The sequence below is a fragment of the Cyclopterus lumpus genome, chromosome 8, assembly GCF_009769545.1.
Source record: "Cyclopterus lumpus isolate fCycLum1 chromosome 8, fCycLum1.pri, whole genome shotgun sequence".
NCBI lineage: Eukaryota > Metazoa > Chordata > Actinopteri > Perciformes > Cyclopteridae > Cyclopterus > Cyclopterus lumpus.
Genome location: NC_046973.1, coordinates 16,165,100 through 16,182,539, shown reverse-complemented (window position 1 = coordinate 16,182,539; position 17,440 = coordinate 16,165,100). Strand labels below are relative to the sequence as shown.

Here is a 17,440-nt window from a genome sequence, read left to right as displayed (position 1 = left end):
CAAGCGAGCATCGGAGCATTGTGGTGTCGTCTCCGTCTCAATTTAGCTAGCACCGCTAGCTAATGCTCGGCTGCTGGCGAGCTGACTCGTAAAAAAGAAAAAGTCCCTTTGTGAAAGGTGTCCTTGTCCAGTGCCAAGTTAAGTAAAGGTGCTTTTATTCCACAGAATTACGATCTTAGCATTCGGAAACAAGCAAGTGCCTTCATTAAAAGACGCTCGTTTCTCGAACAAAATGAAAACTTGACCCGGTTGGTACTGTTTACATGTTCCCTTTAATGTAGTTTTTATCCCCTATAAAGTCAATATTGATTAGAAATCATAGTATTTTCGTGTGCAGTAGATGTTCCAGTTTATTATCAATGGCTCTGGGAATCAACCAGGCCTATATTTAGGGCGATGCTAGTGGATTTAATATCATCCACAGCCCTATCTGAAGGAGACTACAAACGCCATTGTGGCTCCTGTGACTAGCAACTTCGCACAGCAGAATGAACCGGAAACCGGAACGCTGTCAATCTTGGTCGTGTCTAAGCAACGACCTATCACAACACATAGCCCGCCTACTGTACTCGTGGTCGCGCGCCAGCAACGCAAAATGTAGGAAAGAAGAACAACGTTCAAGTATTATAGAATTAATTTGTAATGAAAGAACACACGACATTGGACTCACAGGACATGGAAATATCAGGATCATGATGGATTTTACATTTTAAAAATGGCAAAACTGGATTACCAACAGGCAACATGGGCAGCTGTCCTGGGGCCCTGACAGCTCCATGCTTTTGTGCAATCTGGTCTTTGCGAATTTAATTGATAATTTCAATATTTTTGGAGGTAAATTGTTGCTCGGCAGTTTGCAGAAAAAAAGTGGTAATGTAGAATATAGTGTAAATAAACAAAATATAATCAATAACGATTGTCAATGAAGTGTAAACAAACAAATTCACAGACAGGTGTACAGTAGCTCAAGCGTTATAAAGATAAACAGGATAACAGGTGCAAATTCAAAATATACACATGCCAAAAGTAAACAGTTACCAGTGAGGATTATTACAACTATATGTTAAGATTAGTTGAACAAGGAATATACAATATAAAGCAAGCAAATGTATAGTGCTGCATACTTTATAAAGCTCACTTTAAATTGTAAGTGTTTCAAGTTGATAAGAATGATGACTGGAGTTAAACTTCCCACACCTGTTCTTCTGGTTCTGGATGTGTTCTGTTTTAGCTGGGCCTGATATTAAAGGGCCAAAAACCAAACATTGCATCTCATTGTATGCTTGGTATCAAGTAGCTTCAGGTTAGTGGGAAACTCCTCTAATTACCCTGAATGCAAACAAATAATTACATGTGTGATTTGAGTGACACCATTCAAATGATAGCTGTAGAATGGATCACACTAACAAGTCAGCTCAGCACCATAAATACACAGTGTGTGATGAAACGTATATTGCATATAATGTATTTTAATTGAACTTGTATTTATACAGACAGCCTACTAGTTTGGCCTGGAGCAGCAATGTTAGTCTACATTTACTGTAGTTGGTGTTTTCACCAAAAGGCATTACAAAATAGATTTAAAATCAGATTGTTCAAAAAATATAATAATAACATATTTAAAAGTCCCCTCATTTACATTTTATTGTGACAGACGACGTTAAACTGTTATCAAGCGTGTGTCCCACAGTTTGATTACGCAGTATGACGAGCAACCACCCTGGATGTTGATTGGATCCACTGTCAAACTGGGCGTGGTTGACGAGAACCAGGAAGTGCGTTTCCCACAGCAATACAACAAAAGTTACATTGTATGTTTGAGAGCATTTAATGCAATGGCATTAGTTAATAATGAGTTAATAAGCATGTCAAAGGTTGAACCGTCTTAAGAGGGAAAACATTTCGCTTCTGTGGACGTTATAGTACTTTGTTATGACAAAGATGATGAACGCAGTAGCCCACACTCAAATGACAGTGTCTTCAAGTTGAAATTACTCATATTAGACATGAATAGCCTTAGATAGGCTATTGGTTATTTCAAGTAGGCTATGTGAGAGAAAGGATCAATGTAGGCTGTATCGGATATCTGAACTGGCCTCTCTGTCTTGGATGGGGTCAAAATATACCAACACCTGGAATAATACTTGTTTTTTTAATTCATTATGAATGCTATCTCGCCCTGAACCCTGTTGCCTCTTGTCAGATATTCGTGCTACACTTTCAACATCGTGATATGTATCTTTGCTCCGGAGTTAAAAGACCACCCAAGGGCAGGACTTACTTTTTTTGGTTTTGTTTATTTGTTCGCACAATACATGCACCAGGGCAATTTGATTATACATTTTTTTATTTTCAAGTGATGTAGGCGTAGTACCAGCTCCATTTTAGGCTGTCAGGTCCTATTCCTGTCGGGCTATTGTGTGGATGGATGGAAAGCTGTAGCCTATAGGGGGAGGAGGTGAGGGCGAAGCGAGCAGATAAGAGAACTGGCTTATTGGATGTCTGCTGCCTGTAGCTCGTATTTTATCTGAAAGAAGACATCCCGACGTTTGTTTCACAGTCCGAAAAAACAACGACATCGCAACCGAGGAGCTACCGACCGGACGGTAGCATGATCGTCGTGGAAGGGACTCGGAAGGAAGAGGGCCCGTATCTGCATTTTACTTCGCCTACACCGAATTCATCGAGTCGGTAACCAGCCTCCGACATGGGGAAGGAGGTAAATGGAGTCTCGCGGAGCCGGTTTGAGGTGAGTTTACCATCAATACAACCTGACAGCCATTGACACACATCCACCGTAGCCGTTAAACACGTTAGGATGTGGGCCTACGGGGTGACTGTCGCTGTATTTATTGTTAAACTGCGCTTATGGAGAGGCTGTGGATGCAGCTTCCGCAGTCCCTGTTTGGGATTAGGTCAAACGCTGTTTTTGTTAAAACAACGTAATGTAGGCATGACATATTTCACTGAAGACACACGTCGCTGTTTCCCCACAAAACTATCGCGTTGTTCTCGATTTAAATGGAGCGTTTTTAAAGGTCCCCCCCCCCCCCCCCCCCCCCAGACATTTTTTTTTCCTCGTTTCACATTGCGCCGTCAAAACAAAGACGCCGAGGACCTGCACACGTTACCATATTTACCCAGAAGGGGAAGCTGCTCACTTCACTTTTCTAATGAGACGTTTCATATTTGTCCTCGTATCCACCGCGGTGTTATTGTTTTTAATGTGACTTTTGGTTGTTTTCTTTGAGGGGGTTGTCCGACGAGCCGGATTGTTGTGCATATCCATGGCCGCTGCGGTTGTGTGGGGGGGCCTCGGGGTCGGGACCGACGTTACCCGTGTTAGCACACCAACTATCAACAAATGGGGCCCCACGCTGCCACCGTGCAACACACACCGTGACCTGTGCTGGTAGCAACAGGGCTACATGTACACGCACACTCGAGTTACGGTGCTGTTGTGATTGTAGTATTTACCATTGTGTAAACTTTGTGTCGCAGCCGCAAGCGGAGCAGCATATTTTTGGTGAACACGAGCACCCCAACGGATCCGGTCGGTGACATTGGGCTGTGGAGCCTAAGCACTTGCTGTTGTTTAATCCTCAGCCAGTGTGGGATTTGTGTGTGTGTGGTTTTATTTATTTTTAACGGTGCAACAGCTGACGACTCAGAAGATTCAAGCCGTTACCTTCTGGCCCGACAGCTGCGGGAGAGCTACTGTGTCAAGCTAAGCGGATTTCGGCCATGAGGAAACCGGAAGTGGTGACCTTGATTTCAAAATAAAACGTGTGCATTTTTTTATTATTATTTTGGGTCCCATGTTAAGAGGGTATATCTTTGAAACGTTGAAGCTGCATGTGCTACACGGATTGCGTCTTCATGGATAATAAGATGTAGGCCTAATATATGGTATTTGAAATGTAAACATGTACTTAATTTATTTGTCAGACACAACACAATACATCATAGTGGTGTCTTTCAATAGTCCAGAGTTAGCCCAGCAAGCTATTTTAAGAGGCCTAAAATTCAAGATGAAATTGTCACTGTAGACTCAATTTCAATTAAATTCAATTCTGTTTATTTTGTATAGCCCAATATCACAAATTTGCAAATATGCGAACATAAAGAGGGCTTTACAATCTGTACACATACGACATCCCTGTCCCAGGACCTCACATCGGATCAGGAAAAACTCCACAAAAATAACCTTTCTCAGGGAAGAAACCTTCAGGAGAGCAACAGAGGAGGATCCCTCTCCCTGGATGGACAGATCAAAAATGCATAGTGGTCAAACCGCTCAAAGAATATTTTTTTCTTCTCAGTTTTCTAAAAATATGATTACTTTTTGTTTCGCTTTACAATGATCTCTAGCTGGAGGTTATAGCTCACCCATCTCTTTACCTCCTGCCAGGCCTGCTTCACTGACTATAGCTGACCAGTGGAGAAAACATAATGCTCACATTCATGCAGCATCAGGTTCATTTTATGTTAGATTACAAAAGGGGACAGTCTATGTCCGTTGACCATGCTCATCTGGTTCTTTGGAAATGGCCCTGGATTATTTGGCCAGAAATTTGCCCCAAATCCAAACGTGAAATGTTACATGTTTGCGCTGGCAGGAAGCCTGTGTGTGTGTACCCTAATGACCTATCAGTTTGTTTTCATCTCCTGATGAATGGGTTTGTTTCAGTCTATATATGAAGCTATTGTGAATGTTGTTTTTGGATAGATGCCCACAATTAAGATGGCCTCACTGTAAACTGTTGGCACCAATGGATTATGTTCTTTGTTTAAAAACAAACAAAAAATAAAGATTTTCTTTATTTTGGGGTCATAAATGCTTCATATTTGTACCAGTAACACAGTGCAAATAAGGACATGCAAATTCCTTGTTGATTTTGTCGCAGATGTTTGGCTCTTGTAAATAGCGTGTGTGTGTGTTTGTGTTCTTCTCTTCTCTTTGTTTCTGTAGATTATAGCTTAGTGTTTGCACTCACACAATGGGCAATTATTCACATTGAAATCAATTAGCCGTTTGCCGAATCTAGAGCGGTTTGTCTCAGTCACAAGAATACATTGTTACTCATTTCAGAGTACATTCTCGGTGCATGCTGATGTGGACGCTGGGTGTCAATTCAACAGTGTAAACAACAGGAGGTATGGGGAGCATATGGTAGATAACATGAACGCAGAGGCAACCGCAGCTCTGTAGTCGACAGTACAAAGTCCTCTCTTGCTGATTTTGCATTGACGCAAATTCCAGTTTCTTGTGCTGCTTTATCTTCTGTTGCCCCATGTTTTCCAAGAATTGACATTGCATCTCTCAGCTGATGAGATTAAGATCATTCATCCTTGTTTATTTGCTTGGGCTGTCCTTGCGTGAGATGAGTGGATTGGATGGGGGGTGGGGGCCGGCTATGTTTAAGACAGACTGTCAGGACTGATATTATATTCTGCCCCCTTTTCAGATGTTCACAAATAGTGACGAGGCGGCCATCAATAAGAAGCTGCCTAAGGAGCTGTTGCTACGGTGAGTTGACGTTTCAAAACACTTCAATCTGAATCCCTGTATTTTTTATTTATTTTTGGCATGTTGCATTCTTCACACTCGCCTCCCCGCCTTCGCTCCCAATCAGCACATCCAGCCATACACAAAGGCACAATTGGCCTCGCACCACCCTCCTCCCATTACAGCCCCCAACACAGGCGCACATTGTGCATCTCTCGATCTCTATACTGTCTGACACTTGCCCTTTTGCAAATATTTCAACTAAACTAGCCACCGTGATGCAAATTTCCTCTCGTTCCCCACCCGCCTTTTCTCCTGCCCTCGCCCCGCTTCCTTTGCTAAAACTGGAATTAAAAACAGACGCTTGAGGCTATAAAGCATTCAAATTGAATTTAGCAAAAAAGTAAAGAGAGCCCCTGAGCAAACAGAAAATGAAGGCCATAACTCAAGCCTCGGCCTTGCCAGCCAAGCTGCCTGTGCTGCGGCTGTTGACTCTGTGCTGCTGTTCAGCGCCCTGATTTGTGAGGCTGGCGCGCTGTGCTGGGACGCTGTGCTTCCCTGCTTCACCCGTATGCAGTTTTTGCTGCATTGAGGGATCTTATTGTGAGTTTCCATCTCTGTTCATAAGAAGCAGTTTGCGTGTCTTCCTGGTTCCACTTCCATCTATCTTGCAAACAGGGAAAACGCATCCATCCATCCATCCATCCTGCCTACAGTCAAAGACAATATTAGCTGATTTACTCACACCCCTGTGCTGTGAGTGGAAGCCGAAGCAGGGTTGAGTTGGTCAGTTTAGTGCAAAGAGGAAGCTTCTGGCAGGGGGGATCAGGGTCTCTAAACCGTCCCTGTCTGTCTTCTAGAATCTTCTCCTTTCTGGATGTGGTGACACTCTGTCGCTGTGCCCAGGTCTCACGGGTGAGTCTGTGTTCACAAGGTGTGTGTGTGTGTGTGTGTGTGTGTGTGTGTGTGTGTGTATGCATGTGTGCGTTACTGTATGTGTTTTAGTGTGTGTGTGTGTGTGTGTGTGTGCTAAGTTTGAGAACAAACTTGACCCTAAACGTTGCCTCTCCCTCCCTTCTCAGTCCTGGAATGTTCTGGCCTTGGATGGCAGCAACTGGCAACGAATCGACCTCTTTGACTTCCAGAGGGACATTGAGGTGAGTAAATCTGTCTACTTTACTTTGACCTGTAACGTCTTTGCTTTGTAAATTTCCCTTCACACTCCACTTATGATCTGTCATTACTTTAAATTGAGGAAGCATACACAGTAGGCTCAGTGGATTGCTTTCGTTCCAGGGCCGGGTGGTGGAGAACATCTCAAAGCGATGTGGGGGGTTCCTTAGGAAGCTGAGTTTGCGGGGTTGCTTGGGTGTGGGTGACAGCGCCCTGAGGTGAGTATTGCGAGGACTTGGCCTGACAGAAATTCTATTTCGACTTTAGACAATGGGGGAGAGGGAGAGAGAGAGACCTGCAAGTTCTCTTTTTGTTTTTCTCCCTGTAGGACTTTCTCTCAGAACTGCAGGAACATCGAGCTGCTTAGTTTGAACGGTTGCACCAAGATCACTGACAGGTGTGTGTGCATTATTCTGGGATGCCAGTGTATCATCATGCCTCTTCTCCTTGAAAAGGCTCATCGTCTTTCTCTTCTGCAGCACGTGTAATAGCCTCAGTAAGTTCTGTCCAAAGCTGAAGCACCTGGACCTCGCCTCCTGTACCTCAATCACCAACCTGTCACTCAAAGCTCTCAGGTGTGTAGGGTCAACATTGTTTTATATATATATATATATATATATATATATATATATATATATATATAACTTCCCCTGAATTTACAACATACACCCTCAGATACCATCCGTTTCCCTCATTGATTTCCTCTGTTAAACCTACACAAGTAAATACATTATACACAGTACTTTAACTCCATATCAGTACAATTGGAAAAACAATGTATATATTCTCCCTCCCTCTCATTGACTTGTTCTTCTTTTGCCATTCTTGTCTCCTCCCCCCAACTCTCACTTGTCCTTTCTGAATGACCTTCGGTCAGTGAGGGTTGTCCTCTGCTGGAGCAGCTCAACATCTCCTGGTGTGATCAGGTCACCAAGGATGGCATCCAGGCCCTGGTGCGTTGCTGTCCAGGACTCAAAGGCCTTTTCCTCAAGGGATGCACACAGGTATGCTTCAGGGCTTAGTATGAGCTGGAGATGCTGACCAGGGCTAATGGTGTAGGTGCTTTGTGCATAATGAGTTGCGGACGATTTAATTCCGTATGAAATTCTATTGGACACATTTGATTGGTTGAGGTTAATTGTTTGAGTCCATTGGTGACTTCTTGGGCACACTGTTGTTGTTTCTCAACACTGCACTAGGTAGCACTGTTTGTTTTGTACGTTCCGACTGTGGCTTGGGTCGTCTCTCAATCAGAACATCGAACCGCCGATCCTCTCCTCTAGTCCATGCTGACGTGTCTTTGAGCAAGACGCTGAACCCCAAACGGCTCCCGAAGCCAACAGAGTGTGAATAGGTGTATAACATGTAGTGTAAAACCGCTATGATACAAGTCCATTTACCATAGTAACTACCAAGTTCCTCTTATTTTCATTCCAATTGAACGTAGCTGCTGCTATCAGAAACATAAAAGGCATCACTTCCTGTGCAATAGAGGATATTTCTGAGGAACCTAGCCAGACACTGTTTACAGCAAATGTGACCGAATATAGCACCATGTTGTTTTGTCAACAGTCATCAGGACCGTATTTATATCGGTGACAGTACAGGGGCATGTTGTGATAACCTTACTGTGCTTTATTTTACTTGTATACTTTATATAAATGTATTCCTCTGTCAATCTCTCCCACAGCTAGAGGACGAGGCTCTGAAACATATCGGGGCTCACTGTCCAGAGCTGGTCACACTCAACTTGCAGACGTGCTCAGTAAGTACAGGTGACACGGCCAGAAGATGTATCCAATCAATCTGGGAAAAACACACCGGTTTTGCAAATGTCAATGACGCATTTCATATTGTTTAAATGGAATTCCTCTCTGTAAATATCGTTATAAAACCCTTGCATCTGCACCTTTTTTGGCATGAAAGTAAAAAGTACACAAGCACTGTTGGTTACTTTCCAGGGGTACGCTGATGTGCTCTCCAGCTCATTGTGAATGCCAATAGTCTGTGAAGCCTGCTCACACAATGCATATCATTTTCTCTGGTTGTACCTGTCCCCAAAATTCACCACCTGAATTCTCCTCTCATCTTCCTCCTTCATCTGTCCATCTCCTCATCTCACACCTCAGGAACTCATCGTCTCATCTTGTCCCGCTTCCTCCTCTTCCTTTTCTCTTGCCTAGCTATTTCATACCTGTTCCTCCTCTTCCCCTGCCTGATCCTGAGTTTTATTAAGCACTACTCAAAACAGAAAATGTTGTACATTGATTGCTTTTGATGCATAGCTTCTGGTGAGCACAAGAAACGCTTGTATGTGTTCACATTGTATGCCAATTTAAGTGACCTCCCACACACATGAACACAAACTGAACTTTCTGTCAGCAGCAGATCACAGATGAGGGCCTCATCACAATCTGCCGGGGTTGTCACCGCCTGCAGTCTCTTTGTGTGTCGGGCTGTGCCAATATCACCGACGCCATCCTGCACGCCCTGGGCCAGAACTGCCCTCGCCTCAGGTGAATTTACACGCCTACACACATCGGGGGCGGCTGTGGGTCAGTGGTCAGTGGTTAGTGGTCAGTGGTTAGCAGGTCCGTCTTTCAATCAGGGGATCGGCGGTTCAATCCTCGCCCTAGTCGATGTGTCCTTGAGCAAGACACTTAACTCTGAATTGCTCCCCGTAGCTGTGTCTACTGTGTATGACTGTAACATGTAAAGTGTCTTTGAGTACCTTTTTAAAAAAACGCTATATCAATTAAATGGATTATTATTATTTATATTCACACCCTGAACTTAAAGCTGGGCTTTAGAGTTGTTTTTGTTATACTTGTTGAAATTCTCTTTACACCCTGGTAACAATCAATAAATAAAATCCTGTCCACTCTGTCGCAGCACTGTAAAAAAGCCTGTCCACTCGTTTAATTTGGGCCACATGTTAAAGTGGTAGCTTGACAGCTGTGAGTACCAACAATAACAACGCTCGTAATGATAATTTTTTGGGCAGGGACTTCAGAGGGAGGCTTGTATTGGCGGGCCATTAGTGTTGCCGAATTGATGACTTTCGTGCTCCCTTAAGCGATTTCTTTTCTCTGTTTTTGAAGCTACTGTTTCAGTTCAAGTCCCACTGTAAGTGATTGTATAACTCTCTGCTCTTCTCTTTCTTTCAGAATATTAGAAGTGGCTCGCTGCTCTCAGCTTACAGATGTGGGCTTCACTACATTAGCAAGGGTGAGTGTGGCCTCTACCTATTGGTTGTAGAGAAACACAAAGATGTAATGCTTACAGATTTAAATATTTGAAATTTCATGTCGCATTTTTCCTTTTTGTCCCAAAATATCTTGAAAACTAAGTGTGTCTCAGTTCATTGTCTCTTTCTCTGCTGTAGAACTGTCATGAGCTTGAAAAGATGGATTTAGAAGAATGTGTGCAGGTAAAAAAACAATCCGACCAACAACAACTGCTTTCCACTGTTGTTGAATGCAGTTATGACCATTGTTTGTCTTTTTTGTTTACATTTTGCATCAGATCACAGATGGAACACTCATCCAGCTGTCTATCTACTGCCCTCGTCTGCAAGTCCTGGTGAGTGTGAGTGTGAGTGTGAGTGTGAGTGTGAGTGTGAGTGTGAGTGTGAGTGTGAGTGTGAGTGTGAGTGTGAGTGTGAGTGTGAGTGTGAGTCTGAGTCTGAGTCTGAGTCTGAGTCTGAGTCTGAGTCTGAGTCTGAGTCTGAGTCTGAGTCTGAGTCTGAGTCTGAGTCTGAGTCTGAGTCTGAGTCTGAGTCTGAGTCTGAGTCTGAGTCTGAGTCTGAGTCTGAGTCTGAGTCTGAGTCTGAGTCTGAGTCTGAGTCTGAGTCTGAGTCTGAGTCTGAGTCTGCCACTCGTATTTACAAGCACCACATCGCAGCTTGTTCTTGCAGACTGTCGAGTAATGGAGCTGCTGTGTTGGTCCTCCTGTAGAGTCTGTCTCACTGTGAGCTGATCACCGATGACGGCATCAGACACCTCGGCAGCGGTCCCTGTGCTCACGACCGTCTGGAGGTGATCGAGCTGGACAACTGCCCCCTGATCACAGACGCCTCACTTGAGCACCTGAAGAGCTGCCATAGTCTGGATCGCATTGAGCTCTATGACTGCCAGCAGATTACCCGCGCTGGCATCAAGAGACTAAGGGTGAGTTGTGTGGGCTAATAACAGCGAGTAAGCAGTGCTTCTTATGTACGCTGAGCAAAAATATATAAATGTTTTCACTTGCTAAAATATAAGATCTAAATCCCCTCCTACACACACAAAGGGGTTATTCGTCTGACATTACAGTCCCATATGTGTTAAAATCAGTGTTGGCGAGTACTTTTCTTTTTCCAAGATCATTTATCCATCTGACAGGTTTGGCATATTAAGATACAGATTTTTGCAGCTCAATTATTGCACAGGTGTGTCTTCGGCTGGTCACAATAAAAAAAAAAAAAATTTAAAAAAAACCTCTCTTAAAAGTGCAGTTTTATGACACAATTTCATGAAGCAGATGTCACAAGTTTTGAGGCAGCGTACTATTGGCATGCTGACTTCTGAAATGTCCACCAGAGCTGTTGACCGCAAATTTAATGTTAATTTATTGCAATAAGCTGTCTCCAATATCGTTTCTTCTGAGAATTGGACTTGCATCCAATCCGCTTTTTATAACCGCAGACCACATGTTGCCGTAACAGCCCAGATCCGCCACATCCAGCTTCTTCTCCGGCATGATCGTCTGAGGCCAGACGCCAACAGATGCTTTGCACAACCGGGTCTTGACTTGTCTGCAGTCCGTAGTCGTGTCCGACTTGAGTCGGCTAATGCTCACCTCCGATGGCGTCTGGCACTTTGGAGTTCTCTTTACGGATTAATCCTGTCCGACCCAAAAATGCATATCTGTATCCCTCATTATGTGAAATCCATAGTTCAGAGTACCTATTTGCTAAAAAAAAAAAAAAGTCATGATTTTTCATTATTTTAGAGTGGCCTTTTCATTGTGACCAGACCCCGTTTCTCCTGTGTAATAATCTTGATATGACACACCTGTCGGGTGTTCTGTTCATAGAAAAAGTCTTTAAATTTAAAAAGATTGAGAACGAAAACAAATGTGTTTATATTTTTGCTCCGTGTAGAATGGAGTGTAAAAAGCCTTTTTGTGCACTCAACGTGGATTTGGAACCTCTAAATGTATATGCTCTCCATCCTGTCCATGGTTGAGTGTTTAACATTTTTGTGCAGCACATATAGGCATTTTAGTCTGTTGCACTATACATTTTTCAGACTGCAAATCTAAAATATCCATATCCAAATGAACCCACCGACTCCAGACATTTGATCCTTATTAAAAGTGAGCTATCACATCGAGCTATGTACCAGTTTGTGCATCCTGTCATTTTGCATGTGCACACAGGTCACATAATATATGTTCATGCCAATGGTTTCACAAGGTTCCACACCAAGAAACAGTTATGTGACAGCAAAGGTAGAGAGGAAGCAAGTGAACATGGATGTAAAAACAATGCCATTTTCAAATTATCTGCTGAGGTGTCCATTTAATGTAAATAAATACTTTGAATTTGTTTAATTTATTGAAAATAATAATACATTTATTTATATAGCACCTTTAAAAACAGGGTTTACAAAGTGCTCTACATAGAAGCAAGGTAAAAACATAACATCAATACAAGTAAACATTTCAGAAAATACATGAGGCAAAGGAGACAATGCCATATAGGCAATGAACACAATAGAGGAATAGAAAATTACAAATACAAAATAAAGCAGGACAGACAAACTAAAATAGGGGGACCAAAGAACTGCATAAAAGGACGACATCTTGGAGTGTACCAGTCCGGTTTTGGGGAGTGGAGTCAGCAGGAAGAGTAGAGGGTGCTGGGGGAGCTGTAACAGTTCCTAAAACGCTTCTTAAAATACAAATGTCCTAACCACATACATTATTCCCATGAGCCTGATTAAGAAGCAGCGGAGGAGAACATTTCTGTCATAGAATCATACATTTTGTCCAAATAAAACTGTGTTTGAGTCACCGCTCCACCCACAAGAAGTGATACATCAAAACTGAGGTGTGAAATGCAAGTAGTGAGGGATCACTCTGTCCAGTGATCTCACGCTGTCTTTAATTTGACTGACTGGTTTGGAAGTATTTGTACAAATCATTAACATATTTCCATCACTTTCTTTTCATCTTTCCTCTCCACAGACCCATCTGCCTAACATCAAAGTGCATGCATACTTCGCTCCCGTCACTCCACCACCCTCCGTCGGGGGCAGTCGTCAGAGGTTTTGCCGCTGCTGTGTCCTACTATGATGTAAAGACAACAACCCCCCCCTTTCCAGTCCCCGTGTCCCCTCGTACATGCTCCCCGCAGCCCGTCACTTGACCCCGGACCTGCTGTCCCCCTCCTGGCGCCGTGTCATAGAGTATATGCTGGTGTGTCCCCCCCCCCCCCCCTGTTTGGAGCTGCAGAGAGAGGAAGAGAGACAAAAAACACTATTTTGGGCAACTTTCCCAAAAACATTCCTTAATCTCTCCACCACACACACATACAGGACACACACACACACACACACACCAGGCTTTCTGCTATGCAGACACACTTGCATACACCGATTAACTCTTAGAAGAATGTCTGAACATTTCCGGTCTGTCTTCAGTGGCCAAACCAGTATTACAAAGAGGGTTATGTAAGTTCACCTCTGTCAAGGGATTTAACTCTTCATCAAATGAGGTACAAAATAATGTTCTCATCAAAAACCATTGTTTCATATTTGAGGGGAGAGAGACACACTCTTCTATTTAGCACCTTGAGAATGGTAATAGTTATAGTTTCTTGACAAAATATAGAAAGATCCCTCTTAATCTCTCACACATACTCCCCTCGTGGTTGAAGGTCACTTACCAGCTACCTCTAGACGGGAAAGGCACTTGAGTAAGACCTCACTTAGCTTTTTCCTGCAGGCTGTTTTATAATTTAAAAAAAAATACAATGCAGCCAGTAAACTGCCGACACCTCCGACAAACACATAGACAGCAGCAGAAAGCCCGTTTTGTGATTTTTTTAAAAAAGAAAAGAAAAACATACTTGCAGCTATTTGCACCTATTGCAGTAAAGCAATGATAAGACACTTTACCAAATGGCCATCTCAGAATTTAAAACTAGCATTTTACTAACAACTCTCGCGCGCGCACACACACACACACACGCACAGATACAAATCTTCATGCACACTGAGCTTGCTACACTTGTACTCTCTCCTCTCTCTGTTACAATCATAAGCTTCAATATGCTGAAGAAAAAAACCTAAATATTTTTCTAAAAATGGACACCAATTAAGACTCACAAGTGGGGACTCGAGAAGATGCCAAATGTCGCATGTAACACCCTCTAGTTTAAAAAAAATCTAACTGTAAATGGGGTCCGTGAGTCGAAGCCAGCTAAACGACAGATGATGATTTGACATGGCGCAGAGATTTCTGTCTTCCTGAAGGAACAATGGCGAAGCTCACACACGCTTGTGTAAGTGTTGGAGCGAGTGCTGGAGCTCCGAATGAGCCAGCACTTAACCTGGAGTTTGACGGATGAACTGATGCTGGCCCGTGAAAGCTCACGTCGACAACAGGAAAGTAATAAAGACGCTCTTTTGACAGAAGGAAAGAATATAACGGTCTGACATGACTACATGAATTCATGTCGTCAGACCAGAACAATGGAAAGAAAAAGCCAACTGAAAACAATCAAAGTACGTCTATTTTCAGTTTGTTTGATTTCATTTAGTTGCTCTTTGTTTTTGCATCGGTGACGGTTCTGATGACGAGGAACTGATGAACCACGCGCAGCGGTGAGAGGACGCGCCTGATGTTGCCATCGGCAACTCTTCGACTCCTATGAGGCCTTGCAGGGGATGGAGTTACAGCATGGGACACCTTGCCACCCTGGGATCTCCTCCGTCGGTCTGAGGCTGACGACTCAGCCGAAGGTGGAGACCAGATCAGACCGGTGGAGGCTCTAAAAGAGGAAGTCATTTGAATTATGGCCTGCTGACAGATATGATGGAAAGATGTTTGTCACAACGGAGGGCTTTAATGGATTGCCCCGCCCTATGAAGTATTGAAGCCTTTTCTTATTGGTTATCCTCTCCTGCACTTGCACCTGCTTTATTCTGCGTCTCTTTTTCGTCCCGTTTCCTTTTATAAATGTGTCTCTTACTGCTTTTCTTTCTGATTTACTCTGGATCTCTACCTTTTTTTTTCTCTTCTTTTGCATTTCTGTTTTGGTGTGGTTTGGATTGAGTCTGCTCTGTGTTTTGAAGTCATGAGTTCAGTGTCTCCAAGGTGAGTTTGAGTCCTCTTCCAGTCCTCAGTTTTGATCTGATGGTGTTTGTGTTTTCATTAAGAGTTTATTGTTACCTAATGTCCAGAGTGTAGCCTTTGTCCAGGGGAAGTGTTGGCGCCAGTGCAATTGAAATAAATGTTGAACTTTGAGTTGGATTTTTTTTTTTTTTATGTAGGTTCCACTTATTGAATGTTTCCATCAAGGAGAAGTCTCGGGGATGGCTGTTCAGGCATTGTGTGCCACTTAAGCAGAATCACGATTTTTCTCCCATATGTGTGCTTTGTATGCCTTGCTTTTCCTTCCCATAATGCACCGCTGTCCAAATACATCATGCAAGACAGAAATTAGTAATGACGGCCACGGCAGGCAGGATAAACTGAGATGAAACCAGTGTAATCCAGTCGGATCTGTTTGTTTGAATGGGGGTTTACAGGGGATTAGGGAACAACAGAGTCAAAATGGCGGAGATATCTAATGTACTCTCTCCGTGCTCCAGGGTTAAGACGGTTAACTGGAAGAAAAAGGAAATGTGGTATTTAGACTGAGCCAGGTTGTAACACCTGCTTGCCCTCGTCACAAACTGTGTGGCACAGGCTGAGGCTCACGTGCTTTTAAGATGAACACTTTGAAAGGGTCACAGGTAGAACCACCTGCTCCTGATGGTTTTATATGTACAAAAGAAACATCCTGCTATTTATATCTTTTCATGGTACAAAATACACGTCAGGCTCTACAAAGCAGAACTCCAGACTTATTGTTCCTCCCAGCATCAAACACCGCTGTCCTTCTGTCAGACCTTCCACCAGTTCACACGTACGTCGAGCTATACGCTTGTTTCATGTCCCAAACACTGGAGTAAGGTTGAGGGTTAGGACAGAGACCAAGAGGTGAATCTACAGTGTTCATGGTAGATTGACGCCTCTGACATAAAATCAAAAAACTTTTTGACAATGACTGTAGTCCATATAATTACTGTAAATGTTTTTTTTTCTTTTCTTTTTTTAATTTTTTTTAATTTTTTTTTTTTTTTTTTTTACAATTAACCGATTTAAATGAATATGTACGTATGAATAAATATATACCTATATTATTAAGACTTGTCTGAGTTTCCCTCTGGTGGTGAGCGTGTTCTCGTGTTATGGCCAGTGGTTGTTTGACGCTATCGGAGCAGCAGGTGGCAGCATCGAGCCAGTCCTCGTGGTTCCCACCACGTGCTCTGCTTTCTGCTCTCAGCCTTCACACAGGCTTCAGGATCGGCCAGCTTTTTTTAATGAGACATTTATTTGTTTCTCTCAGGAGTAAAGTGCATTAAACCACCTGTTCCTAGAGCAGAATATGTTCTTTTACTTAAAGGACATCATACAAATAATGATGTCAGTTATTACATTGTGTCAATTATTTTTGGTCAGTCCTCCTAGCATTACTTTGTGTTTTATAATTTCTGTTAGTGAATGTTGCTACTCTTCAAAATATCACTTTGCTATGTGTGTGAAAAAATATTGAATTGGATGTTGCAATTGAATTGTCTTTTTATTATATTATGTCTTAAAACAATAGTCAAGTGCCCATGAACATTGGAACATTTCTTTTTGTGATTATTCCTCCACTTCATAAGAATTTAAAAATCCCTTCCTAATACACTTTCATTCCTAGGATCATTATGCAAAACAAAATTCAGTATGGACTTTCCTGGTGTGCATAGTTATTATTTGCATCATAAGGAATGTAAACTGCAGCAACAAAAACAATTCTCTGGGCCGTTAAGATGGCCGGCACTAAAAATGCAACGTGAGGAAAACACGGTGCATCAACTTTGAGTGGGTTTGAGCACCAAGCATCATGATCTCCACCTCCTGTCACGTCAATGTAAGACACGGTGGACAAAATGCACCATGTTTTAAAGTTATACTCTGAAGATAATACAAGAGGCTAAAGCAGCAGAGGTCAACCAATCAAGGGCACTAAAAAGACTGCAGACTTGCACAATTTAGATTTTGGGGTGTATTACAAAAATACTTTACTTCCAACAGTTTATTCCTGAGATACCTCATGTAAGTGTCTCTTTGACCATATAGGAACAGCACAAGTCCTATAAGAGCAGTCTTGTGGTTTCATAATGTGACTATTTGGGTCTTTGCATCATTGCATGCAGAATCAAGTCTCCCTGTTCGTGTGTTCTAACGTGCACGTCTGAGGCGAAAGCACAGATGAACAATCTGTATCCATTTATTCCAATGGAACGAGCAGCATGCTCTGGTCCTGTGACTGCACCATGACGACCGCTGTCACGGCTGGGATCTGTCTTCCGCCGCATGGGGCTCATTTTGTTCCTCTCATCCTCCGATTGTTTCCCCTCGTCTCTCAATCACCGAGAAGAGATCCGCGTGTGTTTT

At 42.9% G+C, this 17,440-nt stretch overlaps 1 protein-coding gene across 1 annotated transcript; it reads left to right on the top strand.

Moving 5' to 3' along the window:
- The first annotated feature begins 468 nt into the window (after nucleotides 1–468).
- On the top strand, nucleotides 469–15,196 carry fbxl20 (F-box and leucine-rich repeat protein 20). The gene is made up of 15 exons (XM_034540251.1): nucleotides 469–2,749; nucleotides 5,469–5,530; nucleotides 6,370–6,424; nucleotides 6,592–6,666; nucleotides 6,806–6,900; nucleotides 7,011–7,079; nucleotides 7,162–7,257; nucleotides 7,560–7,686; nucleotides 8,373–8,447; nucleotides 9,068–9,198; nucleotides 9,850–9,910; nucleotides 10,068–10,112; nucleotides 10,208–10,264; nucleotides 10,639–10,851; nucleotides 12,914–15,196. The coding sequence occupies exons 1-15, from the start codon at nucleotides 2,708–2,710 to the stop codon at nucleotides 13,019–13,021; spliced, it is 1,311 nt and encodes a 436-aa protein (XP_034396142.1). The 5' UTR covers nucleotides 469–2,707; the 3' UTR covers nucleotides 13,022–15,196.
- Nucleotides 15,197–17,440: the final 2,244 nt, after the last annotated feature.